The 11,565-nt window shown below is 32.5% G+C and overlaps 1 protein-coding gene and 1 pseudogene across 1 annotated transcript; both read right to left on the reverse strand.

The window, feature by feature from the left end:
- Positions 1 to 3,262: 3,262 nt before the first annotated feature.
- On the reverse strand, positions 3,263 to 5,637 carry LOC149574899 (cyclin-A2-3-like; annotated as a pseudogene).
- A 1,598-nt stretch (positions 5,638 to 7,235) lies between these two features.
- On the reverse strand, positions 7,236 to 7,985 carry LOC149574900 (RAN GTPase-activating protein 2-like). Its single transcript, XM_089815976.1, has one exon. It carries the CDS (start codon positions 7,983 to 7,985, stop codon positions 7,236 to 7,238), a length of 750 nt encoding a protein of 249 aa, XP_089672102.1.
- Positions 7,986 to 11,565: the final 3,580 nt, after the last annotated feature.

Genomic DNA, 11,565 nt, shown 5'->3' on the forward strand with positions numbered 1-11,565 from the left:
ACCCTTCTTGAGAAAGGGGAGAGATTTTTTGTTGACCACTCAGTTGCTATTCTCCTAAAGCTACATGCCAGAATTAGAAAAAAAAGACTTGTCTTTGGAGTTGAATCTACTTCTAGTTATAATGAGCAAGCTTCTATTAGATAATGGAAGCCAAGAATTGGGGACTTCAAGGCAAATGAGTTAAATGAAAGGGGATTTATAAGAGAGTTAAATAAAAGGGGATTTACACTAGAAGATATGCATTGTGTATAGAAAAAAGAATCAAGATAATTAATGAAAGAAGATATATGTGTAACAAAGATTGTTTGTTAATGATTGCAACCCATTAGTTGTAAATTTGTTCTCATCCCAAAGCACATGATAATGTGTTGGTCTACTGGTCCCCTGTAAATGATAAAAACCAGATGAGTTTTTGTTATAATACATGGCAAAGAAAGCATGACAAGTTGATCTAAGAAATAAGTATTATACCTGTATCCCAGCATGACTGTAGAGGTAAAAGTTGAATTCCATGGGATGGAAAATTTTGGAATCAACCACAGTGCCTAAAAATATAGGAAACCCACATCAGCATTACAAATTGACACCTTTGAATAGAGTAGAACAATACTATATAGCCTTATAGGACCTCCATACATGGCAAGATGTTCCCACTTCTATCTATAGAATGCCTATCTGTATGGTTGTTTGCAAATAGTCTAGTATGGTACCACTTTTGAAAAAAAAATGTCACTGGGGGTTGGTAATTTGGCTCAAGAGATGCAAAAGCCTATTCACACCACATAACTTATAGTTCATATAGCATTCATCTGTCTTCTTATAACAAAATCCAAAGAGAATACAAACTAACTAATGAGCCATGCCAATCTCAATTGAATAGCAAGTACTATTGTGAGTATTAAGAAATTGACCCTACAAATAGCATCTAGTTCATAAAGTAGAACTTGGTAAAACTGCCCTTCACTTACACCATCTCTGAAGAAATACCAAAGCTATCACTAAGGAGACATGAGAAATGTAGAAATAAATCTCACCACAAAAACCAATCAAGATGAAATAAATTACCTATAAAATATGATTCGCAGAGGCTTTTGTCCTATTGCTCTGCAAAAAGAAATCAGTAGCTCCCTACAAAGAATCAAAGTGAAATAATCATTTGAATTCCCAATATCATACTTTAAATTTTGAGTAGCAAGTGAATTTTCAAAAATTATATTTTTAATTTTTCGGAGCAGTAACTTGTCTAAGAATTTTTAATTTCAGTGGTTGGTTTAGTGTTAATAAAATGCATAATGATCACTATTCCTATCTAAGATATGACTACGGTGAAAGCAAAGCATTAAATTTTTTACCTTAACATCTCTATCATTTTCTAAGCTAATAGAAAGAGCGTTTTAAATGTACATAAATGTCTCGTCCAAAATCATTGTGATACTTCATAGCCAATTCCATTTTAATGTTACAAATGACTTTGCACTATCTATATCTCTAACATGTAAGGCCTTTTAAAACTAGTAATATTATAGTCATTCATCAATTATCTGAAGATTGGAATAGTAATTCTTAACCATACCACATAAATGAAAATTAAATGCAAGCCCCCAAAAATAAAAAGCTTAGGACTTTTAAAGTGAAACAACTACCATCCTAATAGGTTGATAGTATTAGATTAAAAAATTTGAAAATTACGCGACGTCATCAAGTTGATCAAAATCACAATAGTTCACATCAATAACACCAATAACAACCATCAATGAAACAACATGGAGCGGTGTTAGGGTTTGAAGATCTTACTGTAAAATTATCATAGCCAGAGCTAGCTAGAGCAAAGCTTACTCTGGTAAGCAAATCATCCAAGGTGAGATTGTCATCCAGATATGTTGGAACTACTTCTTTGATGCCCAGTGCAGATGTTGTGGAAAAAAAATCCACATGATCAATACTAAAAGGGAAGCAAATATATCATTTCAAGTAGGAATACAAACTTGTCTGATGACATGAAAAAGGAAAATATTTCAGCCACTGCAGCTAGTTTTTGAATTTAAATACAAGGATTAGATTTTTATAATAGACCATCTAAAAAAAACTAAAGGTGGTGGTTTTTCTATGGATCTAAAAATTAGATATTGACATTTGTACTGGTGACAAGTTAAATCATTTCAACTAGACTATATAAAGCATTTGAGCACCTGAAAAATAAATTCTTTCAACCATTGTCATTTGCTGAACATATATGGAGAATAAAACAATTAGGAGCGTCATGCAAATAGTACATATTATAGACTTTACATAGAGTAGACTTTGAAAATAGATAATGTGAAAAAAATTAAAGGATGTTGATTATTAAATGATCTATAGATTTGAACATTGAAATTTGATATATCTACTGGTAGTGAGCTGAATCCCATTCCAAATTAAGAGCCACTCAACCCTCAAGATATTAGCTTCAACTTCATTATTATTGGTTTTCCAAGAACTAAGGAGAAATGATTGTTGGGGGAGACATTTTTTCCACACATTTGAACTGTAAATACAAAAGAAAGATGCTAGAAATTATTGACCATGGGGGTGATAAATTTAGAATTTTAAATGCTAGAAGATATTTAGATACCTTGTGTTGGTGATACTTCTCCCTAACTGCAGTCAATGCACACCCTTTGCTATTTAGTTATAATTATGCAATTCATGAATATAGTCCTTCATCTTTGATACTTTATAGCCTATGTAATGTTCTAGCATAGGATTCTGAAGATCGAGGACAATAAAATCCTGTTCAAATTTTAGTACATACAAGACCAAACAAAAAAATGACTCGATGGAATTTACATTACTCAGGGGAAAGTTCTAGGATCAAGAGTCATCCTTGCCACAAATACAGCTGATGCAACTATCATTGACAAAACATAATGGAGAAAGTCATACTCAACAAGGGTCAGTTTAGCAAGACAATTGCCCATGAATTCCAAATGTAGAGATGAAACTTGAATGAAAAAAATTATGAAGGTAAGAATAAAACACTTTTATATATTAAATAATTTTATCTCCCACATACAATAAAAGAAAACTAGAATGTAAAGCTACCTTACATCATGTTTGAGCAGCATAGGAAAAGTGCCTATTTGAATTGAGAAGGGAAAATGAAAAATGAGTGCATCACTAATTTATCATGATTTTTCTATGGCTTACATTTGAATATATCAATGTTTTATTTTTCATGTTAAATTCGATGAAAATAGTCACCAAGATTGCTCCACAAAAAATATTACTTGAGAAAGCTCTTAGTTGTTGGTGTTGTCAGATCATATCGCAAATAAGTTAGGACATCAATCTCCATTTCTAACACCTATTAGTATTAAGATAAGGATAATTCTCATTTTAAGAATACCGTCCAAGAGAGATGTGACAAATCATCTTGCAATACAATAGGAAAATTGTACCTCCTCCCTTGTGTAATTATTATCTGTAATGTAACAAAATTCTTCCAAATGTGGAGCAGAAATTTCTTCATACTTCCTGAAAGTGACATCAAAGCAGTAGTTAAAATTGACCAAAGAAAAGAAAAGAAAAGAAAATGTTATAGTAGGCAAGAAGTAAACACGAGGCAACAAGCATGCAAGTAACCCCAAGAAGTTGAAGCTTTTGTCTATTCACAACATTTTCATAGAGAAACTAATCAATATAGGACACAGTTAAGTAAAGTGTATCTAGCACAAGCTTGTACTCTTCGGCAACCTATTACAACAATCTAATTTTGAATTGATTATATAAAATTAATTGCACAACTACAATAGGGAAAAATAAATATACAGATAGCATGAAGAAATGCAATAAGCAAAAAACCTCAACAAGCCAATCAACAAGCATGCCCCTCATATTTACATTGATCTCCTGTTGAATTGTTTCAATGTAACAAGGTAATGCTCACCATTTTAGTTGAAAAAGTAATTGATGATTGTAAGTATTAATCAAAAGAAGCTTCAAGAAAATGTCATAAATTCAGTCTAGCTTGACACATGAAAGCCAATAACTTTTTTGCTTCAAGTACCTATATTACTTCATTTAAGCTTAGAACATCAACAAAAATTTGCAATTTTTAGTGAAGATATGTATCAACTAAATCTATATCTAGTACACCACATTAAAAAAAAGTAATTCACAACTTCCTCTATAGAACATTGTAGATCCATCTAAGGATCTACAGTTATATGCCTATAACAAAAAATTTACAACAATAAGCTGAAGTTGTTAAAAGCATAATACATCTAACAATAGTGATAATTATACTAATAAGCATTAGAAAAGTGCATAGAAACAAATTAGCTCAATTGAACAATATAAATTTTCTGGACCAAGAATAAAAGATCACTGTGAACAGAGCAAACCTCTATAATGTGTAATTTATCATAAATTTTTGTGGCATAAGCAGTACACATCTAAGGATCACCATGGTCCAAATCAATATCAATATAGTGAGACTGGCTTGAGCACCCCACACCTTCATGAGATTTGACTAGAATGGCAGGAACTCCTAACATTTGTAGAAGATCAAAATTGTGAGTAAAAAAGCAGAAAGAAGAGAATTTGGAAAAATTGATCAAAATAAAAAACAAAACTTAATGAATAATATGTTTAGGTACTCTTAATTAGTTTATGAAATTGTAGCCAAATTACCTTGTTTTGAATTGTTCTTGAGCTCTCTCAATATGTGCTGATTTTGGCAAATTTGTTGCTTTAGAGAAGACACTAATGCCTCATTAGCACATGCTGAAGTATTTTCATTATTTTTTTTGGCTACAAGTTGTTTGCATTGTAATTGCACTAGTATATTTTTGGCAGTTGTAGTTAGATCTTTAGAATTAGCCTGTATATCCTATGCATTCTCTCCATTGCTCTTTTTTGCACCAATCCCAACATCATCATTGGAAGAATGATCCTTGGAATGGCAAGGAACAAGTATCATATCCTTTTCAATTTTTGTAACTTTGGTATCTATATTGACATTCTGAATAATTCCTTGGCATTTTCCTTTGCTATTGTTACCCAGGGATGTAGCCTAAGCTCATATCACAATACAAATAAATTATATATATCCAAAAGGAAAGCGTAAACTATTCAACATACAATAGTGAGAATTTCTTCAAGTGAGAACAGAGGAGATATGACACAAATAGTATCAGGTTCTCTTGAAGATATGCAAAATTTAAATCCAGACCCTAGTGTGCATAGAATACTAAATTAAAGTAGACTTTTGCCATACAATTTACACTACACTATCATTTCTCATCATCTCCCTAAAATAACATGTAGAATATAAAAGTTAAAACCAACATAAGTATGCAAAATAAAATTTAGTTTTACCTTACATGTCCTAACTCTTGGAAAAGTCGGTTCTCCATCTTTATACATTTTAGTCACATCTCCAAGTATTGCTCGACGTTTATTTGGACTAGTAGCATCATGTAAAGAATGCATGGTGGAATCCTCAGATGCTGGTCTTTTCCTCATCTTCTTTTGGCCCACCAGAGGAAAAGGTGGGGGTAGTTGGTTTTCACAAGAAACAATGTTATTGTTAGATGTGGGCTTCACAACCCTAGCCCAAGTAATGCAGACATTATTAAGTTGTTGTGGCCCAGTCATGGCTTGGTTACTTAAGCAACAGTGAAATGTACAAAGCCTGCCTCTTCTAACCCTAAATTTTTGAATAATGTTTGCACAGAAGATTGAAGTGAGAAAATCTATCATGAAACATGACCTATTACTCCTATGAACAAATCACAAGCTATAATTTGCAGGCACAAAATCTTGAAATGCAACTAAAATCATAGAGTTTAATTATTATCAAATCAATATTGTGAACTAAAACCAGTCAAAAACATGGTTAACGATATGGAAAACATTTTAATAAGCTAAAAATGGATGTGCTTATTAAATGCTGACTAACTTGAGAATACAATTTTGATCCAAGAATCTAAAACTAGTTGAGGTGTTAAGGGTATACTATAAACTAGTGAAAACAGAGAATAGAATTCAGTACAAGAATAAAAAAACCCACAACTAGGATTATGAGTAACTAGAAATATGTGCATTTTTATAGGAGTAACATTACAACTATTAGGTTAAGTTGCTCATTCAAATTCAAGGACAGACTTGGGTACCAAAATATGATTCATCATTTTTTTTCTTATTATGATTCATATGGATTCATGTGTATATGTATTATATATAAGAACGTATGCATGCATTATGTATGGAATCATGTGTATTTATTCCATGTTTGGCATATGGGTCTCTAGGGATCTGCGTAGATTCACATCAAAATTCATATGGATTCATGCGGGGTTTAGATTTGACCCTATGGGTTTGTCTAGATTCACAAATCCATAGGGTCAAATCTGAACACTATGCAAATCTAGTACATACCGGTTCAAGAATCCAAACCCAATATGGACCTAGATCTAGTCCACAAGCTAGATGCACAAATCTGGTAATATGGCTATTAGGACATGTAATGAGTATTGACTAGAATTTTCAACTCCAATGTTATTCAACCTAAAGTAACAAGACTCGGACTCAGCTTTGACTCAACAGGGGCAATTCAACTAGTGACCCAACTTGGACTTGGTCATGACATAGCAATGACTCAGCGAGTCAGGGTATACTAATTGAATGTAAAAGAAATTTTATTTGTTTCTACTTTTGTATTTAGGAGGGACATATCCATGAAAATTGAGTTGTCCAAGGTTAGAACAAAGAAAAAAAGTCCCCCAGTTAATATTAGTGGATGCAAAATTGCATATGTTGGTAACCTTCCTTGAGTTCTTAAATTAATGATATCAGACAATTCTTCAAGGACTCTAAAATAGAGTCAGTAAGTTTTGCATCATATAAAACAAGGCTCCACCACCAAGGAACAAAAAGATGACTATATGTTCAAGGAAACAAAAAGGACTATGTTGACTTTATGTTCAAGGAACCAAAAGATGACTACAATGATACTATTACAAGCAAAAAAACTTCAGTCTTGTTAAAGAGAATTGGGATGTGTGTTTGAAGACTTAACAAATTTTTCCAAATTTCTTTGAAATCGAAACCTCTTGTAGTGCTCTTAATCATAAAGGCCATACCACTTTAATCCATTGTCAATTTCATAGTCACTATCACTGAGACCCTCATTTTTATATTGATACATCATGTGACCATCATATTTATATTGATACAGCACTCCAAGAACATATTCACCCTTGGTACCTTAATTTTCTTAGCACATTTTTTACTATCTCAATTCCTTGTTTAGTAATGAAATTCCCATAGATAAAAAGTCGACTGAAATTAGGCTTGTCTGTAATAGCCTTAGCCCCAATTCTAGAGATAGCAGTAGTACTCAAATCAAGCACTCTAAGCTGCTTGTGACCTTTCAAAATTGCTTTGCATATCATGATTGTTCCATCGTCCTTGAGTTTGTTTTGTGTTGCAACAAACTTTGTCAACAAGATTTTTTTAGCAAGGCATGTAGCCAAAGCTAGAGCCACTTTTGGAGTGATACCATTTCCAACAATTGTAAGAACTCTTAGAGATGGAGCAGCATCCTTGAGTCTGTTCGCAATGGCAATTGTGCCTTCATCCTCAAGATTCATATAGTTTAAATGAACTTTTGTGAGACCTATTTTTCCATGGATGACTTGGCTCAAAGAAACACCATCGATTGTCCCAAACATGTTATCTAATAAGTTGAGTGTTTTCAACCTGCCACCTTGGCTCAAAACTCCTACTAAAGCTTTAACACCTTGAATACCTATACAACTTCCTGAGAATTCAAAATCCTCCAGAGCAATGCATTTTTTTACAAGCACTGAAAGGGCCTCTGTCGCATCATCTTTTGAGTAGTTGTGACAAAACCACAAACCCTTAATCTTTTCAAGAGATGGAAGAATCTCAAAAATAAATCTAGCAGCTTCTTCAAAAATGTGGGTATCTATGAATTTCATATTTTCGAGCATCTTCTAAGATTTCAAGAGTGGTCCAAAAGCTTTAACTCCCTTCTCTCTCAATTCATACAAATCAAAAGTCAAGGATTTGAGCATGCACCTTTCTAAAGAAAATGACAATATTGCAATGAACTCAAGTGCTTTAGACTAAGACCTTCTGATGACAAAATTTAAAAGTTCCACCCTTGTTAAAGTTTTCTGAATACCCAACAAGAATCTGTTTGCGACACGAGCTGCCTCTGCTCCAAAACTTATGTTACCAAGGCATAACTTGGTACAAGATTTACTGGGTTCTTACAATGGCCTAAAGAAGTCTATAGCTAAATGTTCATCAAGAAATCTTCGATCCCCAATTGACATCTCAAATATAGTTTCTTTCACTTTAACTAATTTAGATAATGATTCCATGATCTGCAACAAAACAACCCCAAAAAGGATTTTGAAAAAAAAAAGATTTGAAAACAAACATATTACAATTAAATTTATAAAATATTAGGAGTTGTAGGCTAACAATGATGAAATACAGTTGAAGGGTTTATCTTGCAATCCACATACTTGGGGCTTACAAAATTGGAACAGTATGAATTGGAAATGTTCCAAGAAGCAATCTGCATAGTTTGGCTTGCCCAAAAGGTTTTGGACATGTATTATTTGTTGATGATGAATCCCTGGAAAATTCCATGAAAAAAGATAATGTGAAATTATATGACAAGCCAATCAGGGTTGCTTATCCAATCAAGAAGTATACTGAACCAAGCAAAGAGAAAAAGAAGGTTCAAGATGTTTAAAAGATGGGCAGGAGTTCAAAACTATATTTAGATGAGTAGCACTCATGTGCATTGCAAGGGCTAGTAATGATATTAGACAAAGCAGTTGGTGCATGATTGCTAGCATCAACCAAGTGCTTGGCAATATCAGGAATTGAAAACATTTGTACAGAATTAAAAGTTTTTGATTGGGGCTGCAAGTCTTTATGGGTGCAAGGGTTTCGAAATAATTTTACCTGAATGATTAGGCTCATGGTACCTGAATGATTTTATTTCCTCATTTATATTGAATAATAACTAGATTCATGTAATGTGTTAAATGGTGAATGTAGTAATTCCTTTGTGTTGTGAGAGAGGAATTGAAGGAAATGTGAAATTTAGTTTCTGTCACAAGTTTTCTATATTCTGATTCTGGCCATTTAAATCCTTGAAAAGCCCAAATATTGTTCAACTTGAGTAGATTTTGTGTCCTTTTGAAATCAAAAGGGGAACTATTTCCTTCAACTAACACCTGTTTATTGGTACCAAGAAATAGTATATTATAACTCTTGAAGTGGCAACAATTTATAGCTGTTTGAACTTGCAGGTGCACAAACTAAATTGTTTTATGCAACAAGTTTTGCTACACATGCTTTTAAGGTGCATGTAAATGAAAACATCTAAAGAGAAAACTAAAATGCATGCCTTATGAAGGGGAAACTCATACAAAGGGAAACACCCAAATAGAAAACTGAAACACATGCCTTACCATGGGGTCATTTTGTGTTTTTCAAAGGTTGTCTTTAGATGAGGTTTAGTAGTAAATCTTTATACGAGGTTGAGGTTTGGTTTGTTGGATAGTCATAGGCCATGTGGAGGGGATATATTCTTTTGACTAGTACCTTTAAGCTGAGATCATATAGGTCACTTTCTATTGACTTGTACACTTATGTTGTAGGCAAAGGTTATCTATTCATTTGGGTATAGAAACCAAGAATCCTAGGAACTTCTAATAAAATAAGTTTAAGCTAATCAAATTAAATTCTTTATTGTAAAAGTATTATCACTGGCCAAAGTTTAGAAAACCATCTAGATGCAACTAAACAAAATTTGGATGTGGGCTGCAGTTATTCCAGATGAGATGGCAAAAAATATTTTATGTATTTATGAGTCTGACAATAGGTTCTATAGATGAAGCATTGTTGTAATAATTGTTGTATGTGTTTCAAACACTTTATGAAATGATATATAATTTAATGACCAACCACAAGAGAGCACAACAAGCCAAATAGCGTTGTTGCATGAGGTGTTATGGTCTCAACATGGCATATCAGACCAACAAGAAAGTTACATTGTGTGTTTTCTAGGGACAAGACAATATAGTGTTGTTTCTTGGTCTTCTGAAGTACTTGGAACTATAATTGTGTTTTTTTGAAGGCTTAGAATTAAAATCCTTACATGTGTTGTTAGGAGTTATAGTTGAGACATTTGGCATATGTAAAATGCTTTACCTATATTTCCAAATCTACAAATCTCTTTGCACTGGCTTCAATCTAAACTAGTTAAGTACAATTCATTCATTATTGGAGACAATGTGAAGATTGCACTAAGAGAGGTTCTTCTCTGTATAATCCTGTTACCCAAACTAGAATTGGTGTGTCCAATGAAAGTTAGCATTTAAAATTATTACAATGTTTCAACATAATAACTTACAAAGGACATCCCAGTATTTTAAAGTTTTCACTCATTTCAAAAAGAATTTTACCAAATTCATCTCAGAACTAAAACAATGGATTCCAAATGAAAATCATAAATAAAAAATGTAACTTACAAAGTTGTATTGACAAGATGCATCATGTGCTGCTTGTAAGTATGACATTGTCCAACAAGATCTATAATCACTTCCTACTTTAGACCCTGCATATTGTAGCTATTCCAATTACAAATCTAAGCCTTGTAAAATAACTTCAATACCACTAATGCATGTATGAGCATATTCATTATTTTTATGTCCTTGAAAATCATTATGTTGATATTTAATCATTATAAAACTTGAGTGAACACTTTGATTTTGTATAAAATTTGACTAAACTCTGTTAAACAAAATCAGATTGCACACAGCTGTTAAATATTAAGAACTTTCAGTGATGCAAAAATATTTGAATAAGGTTACGTGTATCAATTTATATATGGTCATTGGCAGATGCATGACTATCACTATAGGGACCCCATCTTAAGTCTGTGTTTCTAGTCGAGCAGCAAAAGTTAGGGGACAATTTGGGTATGTCAATGCAAGACATAGATTTTATATATATATATATATATGAAGCTTAAAACTTCTATATCCATAAAAAGCTAGAACCATATTAATCTTTTTAAACTATATTAATAAAATACTATGTCATTATTCATATTAAAATGGTAATGTAACCTTAAAACAAAATTTAGTGCCATGAATCCTAAGGTTGAATGCAGATGGTAGAATGAAGAGTTTATCTTGAAGCTTTGAGTTGGATATATTGACCAAATATATGGCATATATATAATATACACTCAGGGTCCTTAGTCTTGTCATATTAGGGCCTACACTTGACATTTTGGTGATAGGGTCTTTGGTATTAATGAAGCCCTCTAATTCAGTAGATTTGTAGAATATTCACAAAAAATTCACAATTTGATCTACTTTGTGTTATGCTATAACTTATTGACCTAAATATTACCATAAATTCTTAACCTTTGATAAATATATTATCATATTCTGAATAAATACTATTGTTGATGTCAAGGGTAGTTCAAATACAAGAAGTTATGGTCAACACATTTAACAAATGAGT

Source organism: Cupressus sempervirens, chromosome 2 (genome assembly GCF_028749045.1).
Source record: "Cupressus sempervirens isolate cs-2001-9-10 chromosome 2, ASM2874904v1, whole genome shotgun sequence".
NCBI classification, from domain to species: domain Eukaryota; kingdom Viridiplantae; phylum Streptophyta; class Pinopsida; order Cupressales; family Cupressaceae; genus Cupressus; species Cupressus sempervirens.